This window comes from Paralichthys olivaceus, chromosome 11 (genome assembly GCF_024713975.1).
Source record: "Paralichthys olivaceus isolate ysfri-2021 chromosome 11, ASM2471397v2, whole genome shotgun sequence".
NCBI classification, from domain to species: domain Eukaryota; kingdom Metazoa; phylum Chordata; class Actinopteri; order Pleuronectiformes; family Paralichthyidae; genus Paralichthys; species Paralichthys olivaceus.
Genome location: NC_091103.1, coordinates 14,524,138 through 14,544,931, shown reverse-complemented (window position 1 = coordinate 14,544,931; position 20,794 = coordinate 14,524,138). Strand labels below are relative to the sequence as shown.

Below are 20,794 nucleotides of genomic sequence, written 5' to 3'. Positions count from 1 at the left end.
GAGAGCTGATGACTCGTCAGTGGTCAGAGAGGATCTGGAGTTTAAAAAGACAAGACCCTTGATTTTGCATGAGCTGAGCGTCTAAGAGAGGGGTCGCACCAGAGTCCATGCAGTGTATTTATTTTTGCATGTGTTTTGTGAAGGTTACTCAGATTGCAGATCAGTGTAGTGATCACATGGTTATTTATGGGCAGAGAAAATATGTACTTTCTGAGGAAAATAGTTTTGGTTGGTTTGAATGATGTCCTCACTTCATGGGAACTTGAACGTGTGCTAACTTTAACGTTAATAACCAAAGCCAACAACGACAAATTTCATTGTCCTAAATGTTTCCTTTTCAAAGAGTGGGTTTCGTTTTATTTTGACATGAAGAATATTGTTTTGGAATAACTGGTCAAAGCCAAGAGTGACGGAACTCTGACGATTCTGCCATGTTGTGTGACCTTTGTTTTAAAAGAAAAAAAACATTCCTTGAGCTTCTGTCCCAGAGTCAGGTATTACTTCTTTTTCTTTCTTTTTTTCTTAATTGAGTTGTTTTATATTTGACTTTTTTGTTATTCTACTCTTGGAGTATTTATGTAATAAATTTAAAAAACGAAATACATATGAAGAGGACGATATGTACAAATTCTAATATTGTAATAAAATACAAAAAAGATTTCACGTCTCTTATCTTCCACTTTCACTTTCTTGAGGCGTCTACATCCAGAGATGAATCCATTTTTATCTGCTTATGTCGGTTTTACAAAGCCTCAACATTTACATTTGGTGAAGGAGGGATTGGAACTGACATGTTAGCAGCGTGCCCAAACTATTGCTACATTTAATGTTTCATTTATGTCTTTCTGAAGTTCACAGAATAAAGAAAATAATATTAACAGAAACAGAAAGGGAATTGTTATTGTCCGTGTACTGCAGGGAGATTTAAAAACCTTCTTCCACCATTCAAATCAACACAACGTGATTAGCTCCATATTCCTGCTGCTGTTTATATTTTGCAGTTAAGCTAAAAAAAAACTTCTGTGAAGGCGGCTGATCAGAGGCCCCGCCCCCTCAGGTGTCTAACACCTGTAGTGTGTCACTAGTGAACTAGTTAGTGGAACTCATTCCTACTAGTTGAATGATTCACTAGTGTCTTATCACCGGCTGCTGCTTTATTAACAGCAAAGCAATTAGCTTCAGTTGGAGCTAACGGCTAACTGATGACCTGTTAGCTAGCCAGCTTGAACTGGTCTTGGACGGTTTACTGAGGTTAGCGTCATTTCGCCGAGGAACAAACGGGAAGTTAATGACGCAAGAAAAACCGTGAGTCAATTCTTATCCTTCAAGTTGTGAATGTCCATCTACCATCGTCTTGTTTACACCACTGAAACGTGTTTCTTGTCACACGCGAAGCAGATAGCATGATTCCTGAAGTGCTTTAGAGAGCTAGCTTGATGTGTAGTACAGCTTCTCTTCAGAACATTTTCAAACTTTTGTGAAAGCGTTATTGTCACTGGGATGCTCCATCCATTCATTCACTTTCCCTCGTATTTCTTCTTAAAGGTCCATTGTGTAAGATTTAGGTGAAAGGGATCTATTAGCTGAAATTGAATGTAAAACAACCCTTGAGATCACTGCTTTGTTTCATCTAAATTGTATTAATTGTAGTTTTCTTTACCCCAGAATCAGGCCTTTTTATTTAAATACTTTATATCTCTACAGAGGCCGCCGTGTTTTTTACGGTCGTCCAGACTGGACAAACCAAACAGCTTTTGAGTTTTTATGACAACTGCAGTATACCACAGGTTTTCTCATGTTTGGGAGGGTGAGCTGAGGGGGTAATCATCTGCAACATGCAACTTCACCACTAGATTAAGATTAAAACTCTTAGATATGTGTCATTTTGTAAAGTTATCAAAATGTCCCACCTGAACTACAGATTAAATTGGACATATTATGTATCTTGTATCTTTCCTCCTAAAAAGTAGACAAGAAGACAAGCCTCAGCCTCTTTGTATACAGGCTATGTTCTTAACACATGCAGCTCTTTTTTAGTGTGAACATAAACAAAATACATCCTGGGCCACACTGAAGGATGTTTCCGCTAAATTCTATGTTTATATTCACGATGAGCTTTTAACTTTAACACTTATCAGTAAGTACGGAGACGTGTTTCAGTGAGGTGTCAGCCATAGACTGTATATTTAGGGAGTCTATACGTCTGTTCACCCAGGATGGTAAATTAATAACTAATGAAGTCAACAACAGGCCTCGAGTAAATCTGATGTTGTTAATGTTGTTGTTAATCATTGACATTTCATCAGTGTGACAAACATTTAATCTACCATCACTTCTGTAAATGGAATGGACACAATTTTTGAATCCCCTTAGTAGTAGTTGTTAAAAGTATTAAATCACCATTTTATTCTGACTTTTCTTAAATGCCAAATAAAAAAACATCTTTTAATTGCTGAGATCCTGAAAGAAAATGTCTTCAGGCATTTTTAAACATAATAAATTTTATTAAGTATATTTTTAATAAATTTTTCATTTGATATTTTCCCCAGCTTTTTACATAATACAGTTAGATCTAGATGCAGCCCAACATTTACAGTCTATATACAATGTAAACTTTCTCCATAGGGAAAAGACATGTATTAATGTTGCTTCTTCCAGTACCTGAATCCCTGTAGACTTTCACACGTTTGGTTTTGCTGCAATATGGTTATAAAATGCATTTGAAATTAAAGAACTTGCTGATATCATATTGCATCAGAACAAAACATATAGAAATTTAAGGGTGAATACTTTCCAAAGTGGCCGAATGTGGTATCAGTGTGGGAGGTCTGTTCTGACATACAGCACTGTACATGGTCCCAGAAAAAAAGCTATATTATAAAATGTATACTGAACAGAAGACGTTATGCTCTAGATGAAACAGTAAATCTTGAAATACAAAATCATTCTTAAATGTTACACTTTACATACACATGATACTTTAATAAAGTAATCACATTTTTTTATTAAAAACAAAAAAGGTATAAACTTCTGGTGAGTGCGCTGCTCAGTATCCTTTTGCCGATCAGTACATTCAGATTAAATCAGAGCACAGCGTGTTGCTGTTCAAGTGCTACGCTGAACTGTGGGGTTGCTGCTCATTGAGACAAACATTGATTTTCACAGTGCTAGCTTTGAAAAAAGGATGGTATTAAAAAAACAAGGATTGGATATATGTCAGCTGCTGAAATCACTTTGTACTGATCTCAACCCAAACGTATGAATGACAGAGCTTCAGCTCTGAGCCCAAAAAATCTTACTGCAACCACAACAATGTCCTCACTTTGCAAATAATCATTACACAAACTAAGCCATGGCATGCATCCACAGCATGCAAACACACAGTCTACACCATTTGCCCTACAAAGACAGCATAGAAACACACTTCACTATTTTATGGACCTTTTTTTTAGGTTTTCACATTCAGAATCTCTAAACACTCAACTTTGACTGTGTATTTTTTGCTGCCACGTTTAATTTTTAAATAAGCCACTGTGTGCTGGGACACTTGAATGGAGGGGTCATGAAGATATGGAAATAATTTTTAAAACAGTGGTGACAAAAAAAAAACTTCATCCTAAAACCAGTTGCTTGTTTGTTTGAAGGACAAATATTAGAAATAGGTACAAGTTGATTGTCCTTTAATTCCAAAACTGCATGTTCTTTAAGTGACTACCATCAGCATTATATTTCATTTAGAGGAATTCTTTCCACCATTACAGGGATTGTAGTTTTAATTCACCCAAACAGCCAGCAGGTGGAGCTGTTGCTTTATGTGTGATCACTGAGGACTGCAGCTCCAGTGCACAAGATGGAGTTCTGGCCACAGTTTAGCTCCAGCCCTGCAGCATGTGCCTCTGCTGGAGAGGAGGAGCTCTCCTAAATCACATTCCCAACGTGCTGCCTATGGCTGCTCCAGCACTCTGATCTTACACAGTCACTGCTCTCAAACCTCACTCTAGCCTCTCTAGTGCATGAGCTGCTATTGGTTGATCCACAGCAGTCGAAGTGATAAGAGGGAGTCTAACCACCAACCTACAGACATTCTATCACAGGACGCTGTTATGGACACTATTCCGTATATCTTCGCTAAACGGAGGTGTTTTTGTAAAACTCATGTGAAATAGACTATAGCTTCGTCTTAATCAGTAACTAAAACTGCAGATCTGCCTTCTGTGTATTTCCACACGCACACACACACACTGAACACAACGACCATCAGTCACATGCAGTCTGGTATATCCCATGTTTCAGGACACTGGTACTGAAGGGTTTGTACTTTGTTTTAGGAATGATCCTGGTTGCTTTTTAACAGCTGTAATGCTTCATGTACTGTCACTTCTCCTGCCGTCACTGTGGGCTCGTAAAGGGCCTGGTCCAAGGCCTGTGGTTGTCCCCTGTCGTGGGGGCGTCTCTGAGCACTGGTGGTCCCGTTGGCATCGCTCAGAGTATATTCACAGCGCTGATGGGGAAGGGGGGCATCACCATTGTCACAGGGTTGAGCACTGCCTGACCCACCAGCTGTGGGTGGTGGGCCACCATTTGTGTGCTCACTGCTGTCTGCTTGCCAATGATGGTGGCAGTTGGCTGGCTAGGGGTAGTGCCATTCACCTGGGGGTGGGCATGGTTTAACGTGTGGGTGATGTGACTCACCACAGCTGATTGTGTGACAGCTACCTGTTGGGGGTAGAGGGCAGGTAGATGTGGGCTCAGGTGTGCCACCGGATGCACAGTGATGTGGCCGATGGGTTGGTGGCCAGGGGCTAACTGGACAGAGGTCGTGGTTGAGGGAGCCAGGTGGGCAATGTGTTTGGGACCCCCTCCCTGGATGACATGGTTGACTGCTTGGATGACTGAGGGATGGGACACTGAAGCGTGGGCAATAACTGTGGGGTGTAGGCTGGGCGTCGTCACCATCTGTGTCTGGGTGGGGATCAGGGGTTGACTGGGGGTGGTGAGAGTGCTGGATGTCGTGGCTGTGAGTGTAGGTACAGCTACAGACTTTGGAACTGGCTGTGGAAGATTCATTGGCAGCGGGTGAGGCTGAAGACGGGGTTTGTGCTGGATGGAGATGTGTTGGGTGATGAAGGAGGTAGTGGTGGTGGCGGGGGTCAGGGTTGGGGTCTGAGCAGGTGCTGAACTCTTGTGCAGCTCAGGTTTCATGGTTTGAGGCACTGTGGGTAAAGCTGCCTGTGCTCTTGGTGCAGTTTCCTCATCTAGGTCATCTTCCATGACGTCTTCACCTTCTGCAACATAAATAGGTGAGCGTATTCACTTAGTATAACCAATACTGTGATTTTTGCAACTGCATTAATAAAGAGGTTTGTCGCTCCAACTAATAAAAATTTGCTCAAGATGAACATTTATTTAAATAGTCTTAAATCATATACAGGGGGAGGACTACAGTGGCTCCTCCCTGACTATCAGCCTACCTGAGGCAGTCGAGGTCGAGGCCTGGTCCTCCTCAGGCTGAACCGTCTGTCTGAGGACACGATCGATCTCAATTACATCCATCCATTGGCTCAGGTCATTCTTCAGCTCTGCTAATCGCTGCTGCGTGGCGATCTTCTCTCTGGCCAGCCGCTCCATGTCATGCTCGTACTCCTTCTCTTTCCGCTTCAATGTCTGAGAAGAGAAAGTCAATGTTTTGTAATAATCCAACAAAGCATCTCCACATGAAATCATGTCTTTGTGAAACTGGGCTTTTGACAGGAGGTCCTGATTGAATTTGAGTTTAATGTTTAAGGCCTTAGTTGGTGAGTTTGTATTAGACTGAGGTATTTTTGAATATAGTGATATGTCTATATTAAAAACTTAGCATCAGGCTGAAAAAACGCTGCCAACACAGGGATTTTTACAGAGCTTTTGGGCAATATTAAGTGTTACATATGAAAATAGAAAAGAAAAACTAATTTAAAACTTGTTTGGTATACATTTTTATCACCGTCATTATATTGTATTATGATTTATTGTGTTAATTCACTGTGTTTACTTCAAAATTCCATCAGAAAAAGCTTGCATAATGCTTGCCTATCTTAATAGCTAATTAATCAGGAATATGTCCAACAAGTAATGACTTATAATAATAAATGGTAATAAATTATAAACCAGAGCCAGTGTGCAGTGAACAAAATAACAGAGCGACAGGAGCACGAGGGAGGGAATGAGGGAGGGAGGGAGGGAGGGAGTGGATGAGTATGGAAAGTAAGAGGTGCTTCCAGGCAGTGGCTTTCTGTGACCCAATTTCCCTTAACCCGTCAGCTGACACACAGCAAACTAAACACTGAGGTGGACTTCCCTGTTCACAGCAACAGGAGGAACGTTAAGTTGAATTAATAAAATTAAACCAAGACAAAGCACCAAAATACTATGCAAAGAACGCATTTCTTAATGAATCACTGCTGGCTTAGAGTACCAATAGGATAGAATTATGTTGTTCAGGATTAGGGTTTTGAAATCAAACACTTCATGTAATTTATGACACGTATCCAGCACGCTCTCTGGCCTCGAGGCTCAAGGAAGTGACTCTGTATGAAATACAGTATATGACCAACGTTCTGATGAATAAGGATCATAAAGCCTCGACGACTGGAATTCCTGCTGATGTTCATGCCACTGTGTATGTCTGTGTGATAGAGATTAATCTGTGCGTGGCATTAGTCGTACAGTGTGTTAAATTGGCTGTGTATGGCCCGTGAGTGCATCTGCAGCACAATATGCCCGTACATAAATAGCTAAGGGGGACAAAAGGCGGGCCTTCTTTGATTCGGCACCTGTCTCTAGTTCTTATCAAGGATTAGAAATACACAGGCCAATAGCTCTATGCTTTGGCTGTGTCTTACTGGGGCTGTTCACACTCAAACTCGGACACATAGGGCTGGGCGATATGGAACAAAATCTTATCACAAGAATTCATATCAGTCAATATCACTATATATCACGATATAAATCAAATCAGCGCCACTGCACTGAGGTGCATTACTTTGCGCAAGTCAGTGTTGTGCATGTTCATATTTTTAGTGAACGCTGAACTGAATGAATCAGTTTACATATGATTGTGAATGCCGCTCACGTTTTTGACATCTCCACAGACACGGCACAGAATGGCTGGTGTTAGCAGTACATACGCATCTACTACTGCTGAAGAAGTTTGTTTGAGACTGGGAGCGAGTTGGAGTTTACACACACACACTGTTTCATGGATACCGCAAGACTCCATTCCAAGGAATGAAGGCAGGAAGAGGGCCTCAGGACAAGGTGATGACCTGTTTGTCTCAGGACCTGATCAGTACATGAAGTAACTTAGAGTTTGTTTGATTTGTTTAGACTTTATGAGACTGCATTTAAATATCATGAAAAATTAGTTGGTTTCCAATCACTCACATGTAGATCTGATCTTTATAAAAATCTTTACATTATGTTCCTGGATAATGGGTGTCGCTTCATCTACAACAATGAAGTTACATTATGTTGTAAATCTGTGGGAAAAATGAACCTTCTGTGTATGTGTTCATCTCTGTCCCTCTTCACACAAGAACTGATAATCGGATAGGATATTCAACATCTAGTCCTAAATTCTAAAATAGTTATTAATCGATGGTGTCGGATCATAACTACGGATCAATCTGGTCACTTTAACTCTGATCTCCTGACTGACGCGTCACGTTATGTCTTGTGTTGTGTAGCAGGTTTAAACATGTGTCTCATAAACTAGAGCGAATCAAACAAACACAAAGTAAAGTCAGTCCTGTACATGTTCTAATAACTTGTGATCAGTGATGGTGTTTATTATAAGTGTAAATAAGCGCAGGTCAGAGGAGGAGTGAGGAGGAAGTAGACTCCAACAGAGACTCTGACACAGGACGACCCGACCTTTAATGTGTGTCTGTCTGATTCTGAAGCAGCGCTGGTTATAATTATTCAGTGGTAGAAAACTGCTAAAACAATGAACAAAGTTGAAAACATGAATGAATTCTGTTCTGTCGCTTTATCGATGAAGTCGTTCTCCTCTCTGCAGGAGGCCAAACATTAGCACGTATGCTGCTCCTCCTACACTCTGTGCTGTGTGTGTCAATCTAACATGATGTGAGTGTAACCCTATTCCAGCCACGATTGGTTCGGTGCTATTGTCATTGTCAATGGCTGTGCATGTTGTCTGTCAAAACATGGATAGAATTAGTTCTATTGAAGTTATATATGACCATGTATTATATTTCTATCAAGAAAAAGTTATATTGCAATAATTGTCGCTATCGTTTTATCACCCAGCCCTAGACACATATCACACTAGTAGTGGAAAGATGTGAACAAGAACTCACCAATCTACAGACACTGTTTAATCTATTAATCAAGGATAAGAATGGTACCTGGAGTTAAGGCCAATACTGATTTGACAGTTAGGAATTAAATATTGATAAAGTATTCTGAAGCACATCCTGGGATTATTTTCCTTTGACTGAGATAGATGTCTTCATATTGTAAGTGCTCTAGCGTGGAGGAGTTGTATGTAAAAGTGAACCTGCTTCTGTGTTACCTCCAACTTAGTTTAACATTTCAGTACTGCAGTTTCTTGTTACCTCTTGTCAGACACACACATTCATGAGCCGATATCAACCTAAATACACAATATATGAACATCTGAACATGTGTCACTCAGGACCAGTTATTAACAGTCTCTCTTTTTCGACTTGAAGAGCTGGGAATATCCATGTTTCAGTCACAACATTTGCAGTGGCCTCGTCCTCAACACATGACCGCATACTGAAATGCCCCCACCTTTGGTTGTCATGGAAACAGCTAAAAACCCTATAAGGTTTCCTCAGTAACCTAAAAGCATGCACACCATGTGCCATAGGTGCAATGTACTTTTCTCAGTGTTTCTACATAAAGGTTTATTTCAACAGCCAGTCTGGCTATAATTGTAGATGTTACTGTTTTCAGATAAATTGAAAATAGATGTTCTAAAAGAATAAAAAGGATTGTCAGTGGAGCGGAATAAAATGTGTTAGTAAAGTGTGTACTGAATGTAACACATGCACCAAAAAGGACTGTCTGCCTCCCGCTTGCACTCATGTATTAGCAGGCAGTCATACATGAGTGGAGCCACAACTGTGCGTGCCACTAACTATGACTCATCGAGAGAGAGAGAAACACTCCACAAACACCAAGACCCACTGAACTCTCCCTGCTACAGTGCTGATGGTGGATTGAACAAACACCAAGCTCGTCTCCTTAGAAACTAGTCTAGATTAACCATGGTTACACCTGATAACCAAGTCTGTAGCAGATTGATCCCACATGACTTAATCAGTGTTAATCACCAGGTTGGTAGGACACTATGTGCCAAGCACCTTTTGTTTCTTTGCGTATGGCTCCACCCTCCACAGAGACAAGGCAACACCTCGGCCTCATTTGAGAAAATCTAGTTCAGCGCGGTGATAGGCTGCATTATGTGTGAGCGTGTGCGTGCGCAAGGTAAACACCGATCAAGTGCTGTCACACTGCAATGCGAGTGCCGAGCACATGGCCCCAAAGAGAACGGGAGGGGGAGGGGGAGAGCAGCAGATAGCAGACGATTGAAAGAGAGCAATACAAGCTGTACTCACTGACTCACATTTGCAGCAGCCTGGGACAGAAAGCACAAGGCTAGGTTTTCTTAAAGGGCCAGGGGCAGTGGAGGCCACGTTGCAGACATGCTGTACAGCCTGGCTGACTGATCAGGCTTCTCCACAGAGGTCTTGTGACAGTGTGGTGGTAACCATAAACCCATGTCTTACTGTGCCTTCTAGGTGGAACAGAAGATTTCACGTGGTGTCCAACTTCAACAATAAAAGGCTTGTCTGAGGAAAAATAACTGCTTTTGCAAGGCACTGCTTGTGTACGAGCTTGTGCTGGTCATATCTGCCACAATTAACTCATCTTGGCTTAGACCTAACTGGGCACTAGTCCAGACCATACTGCAGTACAGAATAATTATTATAATAAGTTAGACTCCTGTGAGATAAAACAACAAATCTGCACTATAACTAATATAGCTGTAGTACTATCATGTGGGTGTTCATATTTCAAAAAAGAAACTGAGCAGGAAACAACCCTGCTGACAGAGGTTTTTCTTCTTTTCACTGAAAAATCTTAATTTACTTGGTGAAAGATACAACATACGGATGGTCAACTGTCTTTACTCAAAATCAAAAGAAGTGTCACTGAGCTTTTTACAACGCAGTGACGTTTAAAATCTGATCAAATTATCAGTGCACCTTTGTTCTAAGGCCATGCTTCAGTAGAAAATGTATCTGCACAACAGTGCAGCAGAGACTTAAACATACACGCTTTTTTACTCATGTCCTCCGTTTCCCCAGAAGATGGCACAACATGCTTCAGATTGGCATTTGGGGACAAGCAGCAGAGGAGTGAGCTCTATCTGCATCGAGGGGGAAACAAAGCCAGAGCAGAGTAAACCGAACCTTGTGTTTACCGCTTCGTATTCCTCCCTGCGGCTGGCAGCTAAGCCTGCTGGTACGACGAGTCCTGACTGTTGCAGCACTGGGCGGGGGCCCAGCACAGGGGGTGACGTCACGCGGATCAGGCTAGCCATGTGCTTGCTGCTCATGTGGCCATAAAAGCTCAGCGAGGCAGGATGGAGGGAGGGAGGGGGAGTAGAGAGGAGGAGCTTTCATGCATCACGACTTATTTTACAGCCTCGACTTTTGGTGTGCCACTACAGCCTCTGGGGAATGCCTTTAGGAACAAATATACTACATGACATTAAAAACACAAACCCCTGTATATCTCTGTTTAACTTAAAACTCAGACACAACCATACTGCAAAACAGTGCAGGCAAGGTTTAAGTCATAGTTGCTGAGTCATTTGCGCTTTGACATTAAATGAGGAAGTGGAATTTGAACTGTGACAGTAAAGCAAGAGCCAGGAACGTCACTGTGGGAAACTGATCATATTCAGCCACTACTACCACTGTCCTTAGTTCCAAATTAACACTAAAGACAATGAGTAACATACATCAAATGAAATGTGGTGCTGAGCCCAGTTTTTGTTTGCAGGCTGCTTCTCTGCTGCCAGCCCAGAGGAGGTCAAGGACAGGAGTACAGAAGGAAGAGGAAGTGTTCAGGAGAGGTTTTTTTTTTTTTGCATGCAAGATGTGTATCTTTTACTCCACCCCCAGCCAGGCCAGTGTAAAAAGACACCCTGTGACAAAGAGGGACATACGAGTGATTTTTTTTCCCCATTAAGTCTATTTGATTTAAATATATCCGATGTCCATCTCGGCTGTTGTTTGACAGGAGAAAGGAGGAGGCAGGATCGTCTGCCAGTTGAACACAGAACCCTGTACACTGTGTGTTGCTTAATCACACAGAGAGGTGGCAGAGGGAAGGAGTTTGGGTGATGAGCTGTGCACCCACGCTGTCCTAGTTTCCCTCAGTATCCACACACAGAGAGAAATCACCAGACTGCTGTTACTCAGAGCACTGTCCACTGCTAAATGTTTTGTTGAGTAAATCTGCACCAAAGTTATATAATAATATGAGCAACTACAGGAGAGTCTTCTCATAGAGCCCTTAAAAGCTCATAACCAATCAGGGATATCACGCACAAATACAATAAAAGAATTAATTCTACTGGTTTATATGCAATACAAATAATTGCAGTATAAATACCGAAGCTGCAAAACCTGATGCCAGTCTGGGCGCATGGGTGAATTTGCATCTCATAAATAAACCTGCCACCCTACATGACCTACTGTCTATAGGAGGGAAAAAATTACCCACAGTAAACACTGACATGCTGAGCAGCACAGTCACAGTCTGAGCGTTAAAATAGGCCAGTGGTGGAACTTTGCATCAGCTGTTACAACCACTTTACTCTCCTACCTAGCACCAGACTCAAAATGATCATTTGTAGACATGACAAACTTTCCAATATTAAAACAAAAAGTCATTGAAAAATGGTACAAAATGTTTTTTAGATTCATATAGAAACACAAAAGACAGGAAATGCTGGATGGTTGTGTAAATTACAGATGTATTACAACAAAGACCATGTACAGAACTTTAAGCCACATGGTCCAGTGCCAGGTTGTCCATACACTGACCCAAATCTCATCCAAGTAAAAATGTCCAAGCCATTCATATTACAATAAACGGTTAACATAAGGTCTTTTAGCAATTAGTAACTACTGTTTAAAAAAGTGTACGCATGAAACAGTGACCAAACCTCAGACACCAGCAGCTTACCTGAATGTATCTCAGTGCACTCCTCAGCACACTCAGATTGGAGGTTTTCTTCTCGTCTATGTTGGGGATGTTCTTTTTCAGTGTCTCGAAACACTCCTTCAAGTGTGCTCGTCTGAGGGACACAGAGGGGACAGGACATGAAACATTCATTATGGTACAGGAGGTTCTAAAATTAAACCATTCCAAACAAATGCATCAATTACAAAGTGCTATATGGAACAAGACATTTGGAAATACAATCATTCTAATTCAACAGTGTAAATACCCTCTGTTACAGAAGGCCCTGTGGCCGACAGGTTTAACCCACCTGTTTTTCTCAAGCTTGTTGTGCACTTCTCTTGTGCCTGCCCTGTAAGAGCACAGACGAGAGCACAGTGAGAATTTGGTCTCCAAAAGGGCAACATGACAAAAATTATCAAAATCATCCACAGATGAGCTCTCTCATGTTATTTCTATCAGAAAGTACAAGGACAGTATTAAATCTAAGATGACTCAAGGAGAATTTGTTTTATCTAGGGTGAATAAAGATATTGTAACATGCACAAAAATTCTACTTTAAAATTGAAGGTCTCTGGTCAGCTCTTAGAAATTCCTCAATTAATAATTCTAGCCTTAACAATAATAAATCTTTAACTCTAAAATTACTAAGATTACTCTATTCCAATAATGTAGCAGCTACACAGATGCTAATCTTCACTAATGTTTCAGGGGTCTGCAGGTCAGAAACACATCTGGATTTCTTATCATTTCATCAATGTTTAACATTTTAAAGGCTGATATTGATTGACAAAAACAAACAAATCAATTAAAGTTATATATTTTAGTAAAAATGTAAACAAATAAACAGGTTTACCCTCCAGGCCTCTTCTTGTTGTCGAGCTGGCGGGCATCATCAGGAGGACTCCCCCGACTGATGGAGCCGTTCTGTAGTGGAGCCTGCTGGAGCACAGGGCCCAACTGTGGGAGTAAGGCGTGCTGCTGTGGGGGTGACACAATGGAGCCAGGATAGCGTTGGACCAACTGCTGCTGTAGTTTAGTATTGTTAGTTGGGGCGATGAGCTGTGGGTGGTGATGGTTCTGTATCAGCCGGTTGTGGCTGGCGGTCAGCACAGGGATTGGGTGGTCAGGTTTGGGCTGTGAAGGGCTCAGCAGGCCAACGGCACTTTCCTCCTGAGGGGAGTGAGGGTCTCTCATTGGGGAGGCCAGTGGAGGAGCGGCTGGAGGGGAGAGTGTGGCCAGAGGCAGAGTGGGAGAGCCTGCAGGGTTGGGGGTGACCACAGGGATGGGGATGACAGCAATAGGCATGGGGGCGGTAGGTAGAGAGGGCGGTGTGGGGGCCGGGCAGAACTCAGTGCGGAGCACTTCTGCTTTAGAGACATTGTTGATGTGGATTGTTGAGTTATAGATCACATCTGACTGTCTCTGCACAGTCATCAGCTCCAGGTGAAGCTTTTCCTTTAGTTCATCTTCTGTAGAAGAAAAACAACAGGTTAACAGAACAAATACCACAGCTATTCAGCTCCTATAAATCAGGGTACTCCATATGAATACCCTTTATTTTATGACAAAAATAATAATTCAGCACAGTATGTGTAGGGAAAACACCAGACATAAAATTACAACTCACAAAAAAGTGACACACTAACCCAAAGGCACGTTAGCTGCCACATTGGTTTTCAGTTGTTTTCAGACATGAACTCTATAAAAATGTCTGTAAAATTGTGTCCAGACATTTTCCAGAGTTTCACATATGAAGAATGCAGCAGGAGATTGTCCGGGTCAGACAGGGGAAAGTCTGGAACATTCATATTAGGGGCGTTGCTTCAATAGAGCACGCAGGAGGAAGAAGGTGACATATACTGTAAATTCTGCTACAGAGATAGCATGTTCACACCTGTGTCTGCAATTATCACCAAAAGCTCTCAAATCTCATCTTTCTAAGTTGACATCTTCCACATCTACATTTATGGCTCCTCTTTCTCATCCTAAGGGATTTGTATTGTTTTTCACTTTTGCGACCGTCAGGTTAGAAACGCTATCAATACGCCCACTTTCCAGCTGTATTCTCACAGGGGCTAACTCTGACATTTTCAAGAAATTAGTAGGGGGCAAAAAAAGACAAACGGACTCAGGCATTTGCTGCTCAAGTATGGCCCCTCCAGAAAATTTCAGGAAAATGTATGGAGTTCAGCGCTTGCCTTAAAACAGCTTTAGTAGAGTAACAGTAAAGATGAAAAGCCCTGGGTATCTCCACAAAAGGCAGCAAAAAAAATAATTTGGAACTTGAAAATTCAAAACAGGCACAACATGACGTCAGTGGCAGGATTGTGTTTATCAACTCACAATACAGTCAATGATCACCTACAGATAAGATCTAAGGTCTTACAGCAACAGCAATGGATGCTCCATCATTAGAAAAGGCTTGCTATTTTCATAGGATCACTGCCTATGATATTGCCCATTAGCAAACGTATCATTATTTCGGATGAGCAAACAGGGATGAATGGAAGTCTTAATTAATGGGGACGGAGGTACTTCTCTTCAATTGACTTTAAACTGTGGCAGCTCTAACAAAAAGAGCCTGTAGCTTTAATGGCGATGATATTGCTGTAATGTAATCCCAGTCACAGTCCACTGATGTTCAGGAGGTAGGTGCAAGTCTGCTCTGTCTCTACCAACAAAACCTCACACTAAGGGAGCCTTACCACTGAGACATGTCCAGCATTTACTTTGGTTAAAGGGTGTCCCAAAGAATGTCAAGGACACAGGAGGCATGTAGTGAAGAGTGAAACAGTTTGCACTTTTTTGAGGTTGGCTTTTACTCCATCTCTACTATTTAGTTGAGACTTGTCTGGACACAATGCACATGAAAAATTGGAATCACAGAGCTTTGTAGAACTACCCATTCATATTCAACCAACTCCCTCCATAATGTATGAATGTGGGAGGAAGGGGCTGCTTTGTTGCTATGACAGCTGTGATGTTAGAGTCAGAGGTGTAGCTGTCATTAACACCATTATGAAGGAGACCAGGGTCACTGCAGCAGCACTACACCATATTATCTTGACTGCAGATTCTTTGACAGTGAAACTGTTAATTACACATCATCGTGTTTGTTAAAAGCCACTGAAAACACAAAGCTATCAATGATGCATGAAACATGAAAATTAAAAGATTCTCCCCCAAACAAAAAACAAGACACTGTAAAATATCATGACTTTACATATAACTGACCATCCCCTGTGGACACTGTATCATCACGTACTCCATCAGAATAATCATCATCTGAAGATCCTCTGTCATGTATCCAGGGAGGGTTTAATCAAGGACAACTAGACTTTAAGATATTTGTAGAATAGGAGGTCTCTTCAGTTCATCACAAATGTATCTGAGTCTTTACAAACAAGCCCAGTTGTCCTAGATTCAACCCTTCTCACGTAATAAAGAAACAGCCTTCATGAGGACAGGTTTAGTGAACTGTTTATTAGGTGTACCTAATAAACTGGCAGCTGAGCGTACTATACTATATGACGGCTTAAATCTGATTTATATTTAGACGAATTAGGCTATTCTCTTATATTTCTGCCTTGAATTGATGTTAATTGTTTTGAAAGATTTGCATTAATCAGTTACATTTTAAGTGGATAGTACTTAGTATAGTAGGTTATATTTGTCCAACAGTTCAAGTTTAAAGTTATTCTATTTTTGTAGTGAACCTATTTTTTTTAATAGACAGTGCATTAACTTGCCAAACGTGTTTGTCACTGTAAGAGACATTTCCAGCTTTTACTAGCTCTGGAGAACATTTTATTGGTGTCAAATTGAACAGTTCTGTTCGTCACTTTTTACTGCATGTGTATATAATGTTTCCCTCAAAAATCTTTTCTTCAAAGTAAAAAGAAAATCAGAAGAACAAGATGTTCTGGTTGGTATGCAGGCCGGCTTTCATAAGATATGACACGCCTTGATATGAGACACCAATAATTTAATGTTGTAGTACACACTAATCAGAGGACTCCTTTACCGAGCGAAAACCTATGAAACACTTAAAAAAAAAACAACAGGGTTCTCTATAGACATTATATAACTGCAGCAGCACATAGAGAAACACTGGCCTACTTTCCTCCACACAGTGACCTGCTCTCCAGTAGCAGGGAGGGAGGGAGGGAGGGAGGGAGAGAGGGAGAGAGAGGGGGGAGGACTCTGCTCTCTCAATGCAGCAAGGCGGGAGGAGCAGGGAGAGGAGCAGGGAGAGGAGAAAAAAATCAGGAGCTCTCACTCTGACCCTGTTCTAAATATCAATAATGTCACCATCATCAGAGTAGGAGGGAAAATGCAGGCCTTAATGAAATATGTTAAATTGCTATTTAATAGCATTTTGGCCTTAATACATCTCCTCTGTACTGACTGTTTAAACATGAGGGAAATTTTGCGCATAGAGAAAAGCTATGCATGATTCAAGCCCGCACAACACAGGAAATTCACGTAATGTATTTTATAAAAGATAATATTGTTTACAGCAACTTCAGTAACCTGTTGTTACCCTGTCATTACCATAAAAGGAGAGCAAATCCTTAAATTCTGCTTGATTAGGACATGGAATAATAAACACTGTGGTCCATGGCTGTGGAAACACTCACAACAAAAAAAGGTTGAAGGATATGTTCCACTGTCACACACATTTAAGGCTAAAGTCTAAGTGTATGTATTGCTCAGGGTAGCTGTAGAACATATGGTAATTTTGGGGGGTACAATATACAAGAATAGAGCTTTAGAGCTTGTAGTAGCACATCTTTCCTCTATTGTTATGTTAAACTGCTTGAGCAAAAGGGCTGATTCACACCCTCTGTAACAGTTCTCTAATGTAATACACACACATGTGCCACACACTTGTGGTATGAAAACGTTTGAAACACTGGTCATAATTTCTGTTACTGTGAATAATATGTAGATAACAGATGGCCTGATTTCCATATGCAATTTTTTAAATATTTTTTGACTATATTGTGTTTTTAAAACTTTTACATTTTTAAATAACAAAAAAGAAAAAGGGCCTGAAACAAAAGTTTGGCCACTCTCCATAGTAAGTAGTAACACCCCCTTTCCAAGGTAGATTTGACTCAGTCTTTCACTTCCTGTTTGTGGGACTTTGGTCCATTTGTCCTTGCCCTCTAGTTATCTGCGATTATTGGTCTCTATGGTACGCCCTGGTCTTTTGAGGTCTCTGCACAGATTTGTAATAGTGGTTAGGTCAGGGGACTGTGAGGGCCATGGCACAAAAAACATGTAGTCCAACTCGGGGCAATATATATAAAGATGACTTTGTAGGATTCAGTGACCTATTGCAACCAAATAAGCGTCATTTAACCTTTCCTTTCCAAGCATTTACTGTGCACTTCAGAAAACACATGTATCTCTAAAGCCAGAGTCTGGTTTGTCCCTTCTGTGTTACCGTAGACACATGGTTGAGTCATGTGGAAGTCTTGGTTGCAGGAGATTATATATATGAACATTACATTGTATTTCTCGTGGTAGATCCACCTAAATCCTACACACTGGACATTCTATATAAAATGCTTTTACTTTAACAGGAGCATGTTTTAGTCTCTGAGCTGCAGCCTCTGCTCTCTTTGATCAAAGAAGTCACGTTTTATCCTCATGAAAGTGAAGCGTTTAACACAATCTGCTTTAGTGGAGCAGGAGAGTCATCTTCTTCATAAACAATCTTTGGGAGGGGTTGCCCAGCACGCACGTGGTGAAATGGGCGGGGTCAGCCTTCTCGTTCCCTGATAGCTGTTAACGTGTGTGGGCGTGACTGGAGGGTACACGTCATCGACAGACACTCGGAGCTCGTCAGTAGCGTCTGAGAGGTTTTAGGGAGTTTGTTTATTTATTTATCTATTCGTGTAATTCACGGGACACATGCAGACAGCGCGAGACATGAAACACAACCACAGCGGATATACATGCAAACAGCGGCAGCCATGTTAGAGCAGAGGGCTGACATACAGTCACTTGATCCCCGGCGGACCATGTCAGGTCATTATGTAAAAGAAGCTCGGCCCTGCGCCACCGCCCTACACCTTCCCCCATGTTCGTGGTGCACTTCTATTTATTCTACGTGTTTTACATGTGCTGCAGTGCGTGCAGACGATCAGGAACACACTGAGGAGCAGGGGCAGAGAGGATCGGACAAGTTCAGAGCGATGCTGCTGCACATAAACACTGCTCCGTGTGTGTGTGTGTGCAGCAGGTTTCAATGCAGTAACTCCTCAGACTGCAACAGCCACAGTGTGTGTGTGTGTGCGTGTGTGTTTAACTGTTTATTTGAGACAACTGAGATTAACTGAGGTCAAACTCTGCAGCACGTCTGTGTACTAAAAAGCGAATATGAAAGTAAAAGTAAGATATCGCGTGTTTACATAACCAGGATCCCCTCAGTGGTCGTGGGTTAGCTTTAAGTTTAAAAGCAGTGAGCTGCATACTGCAGGTAGTTCAACCATGGTGCTCATACACCAGCGACAAATGTAGTTTCTCTTCGGCTCAGAAAATGAATTTTCTCACGAGGTTTTACGCGTGATAAGCATATATGTCAGTTAGCACAAAGGGATACACGCTAATTATATTTAAATGTAATAAAATAGCAACTTACCACGTGCTTTCTGTTGTTGCTGGGCTTGCAATTCCAAAAACTTGGCTGCTTCCAGGAGCGTTTCGATGCTCATCTCTGTCCAGTTGTAAAAAATAGAAATGAAAAACAAAATGCTCAAGAGAAAGAGCAACGAGGCAAAAACAGCGCTACGTGCCCGGGCAGCACAGGGAGAGGTCCCCAGACTGAGGCTGGAAAAAAACGGGTAACCAGACACCCCCTCACCAGAAACTCTAGCACTTACGTAGGGGAGTTACAAACAAGATGGCGCTCAAAGTAGTAGGAACAAATAAGGTTTGTGAATCACGCAGCGCTTAGAACCGCCCACAGACACGCTGCCTCCCTCCGGAGAAAACACGGAGCGACCGGGAGGGAGGTGTGGACGCGGAGTGTCCCGGACTCACGGTCAGGAGCTGCGGGCCTGAGTCACACTCACGTCCGTTCAAGAATCAGTCCGCTGGAGAAAAGTCACAAAATGTCGCTGGAGCAGACGTTAACCGCGTCAGTTCAGCGGCCAGAGACACGGTTAGTTACGACAACTGCTCCAGAAGATGAACTTCAGGGGAAATGACACTTTTACATTAACGAGTTACCATGACAACAGTCACTTTAAATATCAGTGTTCACTGTCAACCAGCAGCGATGGCTCCACCATCTATGTTGTGTATGAACCCCACCTGTGAGCAGTTTACATGAAGTGCTCTTTCACACACAACAGAGATGAGTCCAAATCTAACCAGCTGGTGGATGGAACATGATGCTCAGTCCGCTGACCTACATGTACTCAGCCTCTACATCTGACCTACACTTTAAACTCAGTGACCTGAAATGCCTTCATGTGGAGTAAACAAGAAAAAAACCAAAAAAGGTATCAGCAGTGGTGGAAAGTAATTAAGTAATTTAATGTGGTACTTCATTACAGTTTGAGATACTTGCACTGTACTTAAGTACTTGCATTCAAATACAGTTTAAAGTATTGTTTACTCAACTGAATCTGACAACTTTACTCCAGGGTGTCTCTCTGCAGAGCACATTCCTCCAGCAGGGCTCAACAGTCACCTTTCAGGTGGCAACAAATCGCACACGCTCATAAATACAGAGACACATACACACATAAATCCTCCAAGTCCAAAGTTATGCGTTCTTTCCTGACACACACTGCATCCTTCTACTATGTATCCTAGAAGTCTATGTAATGCATTGTGCGTCATCTGAGGATGAACACACCTTCTTCAGAATGTACTGAGCTCCAGACAGATCCATAATAACCGGTAATACAGGATATTACACTGATAAGTGGAAACTATATGATTATTATCTATCCATTCCAACCACCCCCCAGGAATATCCAGACTGATTTACATGTTCAGTTAAGCACATGAATTTAACTCTCACTCTTTGTAAATGTGAAGAAATAGATATAGAACTATACTTTTTTAACTATAGAACTTTAGCCTGGTGTTTTACCTTTACACATAAATACAGTGTCAGTGGCTGGATTCTGTGACAAAAGGACACAAAGTGCGTGTTTTTAAATCTACTGTTGCCCAACTCTCACATGACAGGCACACACACTTGTGGACTCAAAGCCCTGGTATAACCTATAGGACATGTCGTAAGCCCAGGATCAGTGTGTTTTCCTTTGACTCTACACGTCCAAACATGTACCTGGATATTTAAGTCTCTCTCCTTATCCACTCTGGTCAGGAAATGAGTCACCCACTACAGAGCAATAATGGTGCCTACAACACTGACGGTTGTCCAGGAACAGGAAAAGCTCCACAAACATCCTGAGTCACAGACTGTAAATGTGAAATGTCACGACTGCCAAACCGAAGTTGCTCACAAATACAGTGT

General features: G+C 41.7%; 1 protein-coding gene across 1 annotated transcript; it reads right to left on the bottom strand.

Annotated features, from left to right (window-relative positions):
- Positions 1-2,483: 2,483 nt before the first annotated feature.
- Positions 2,484-20,666, bottom strand: mnta (MAX network transcriptional repressor a). The gene is made up of 6 exons (XM_020088345.2): positions 18,941-20,666; positions 13,142-13,757; positions 12,596-12,637; positions 12,289-12,400; positions 5,472-5,664; positions 2,484-5,285 (listed from the first exon to the last, which is right to left on the bottom strand). The coding sequence occupies exons 1-6, from the start codon at positions 19,011-19,013 to the stop codon at positions 4,483-4,485; spliced, it is 1,839 nt and encodes a 612-aa protein (XP_019943904.2). The 5' UTR covers positions 19,014-20,666; the 3' UTR covers positions 2,484-4,482.
- Between the last annotated feature and the right edge of the window lie 128 nt (positions 20,667-20,794).

Bases quoted from the DNA above. Each gene is read 5' to 3' on its own strand.
- mnta (XM_020088345.2), bottom strand. From the start codon at position 19,013: ATGAGCATCGAAACGCTCCTGGAAGCAGCCAAGTTTTTGGAATTGCAA. The intron at 12,638-13,141 runs GTAAACCTGTTT...GTGCTCTTACAG, and splicing joins AACAAGAAGAGGCCTGGAGG to GGCAGGCACAAGAGAAGTGC. The intron at 5,286-5,471 runs GTAGGCTGATAG...TTTATGTTGCAG, and splicing joins CTCGACCTCGACTGCCTCAG to AAGGTGAAGACGTCATGGAA.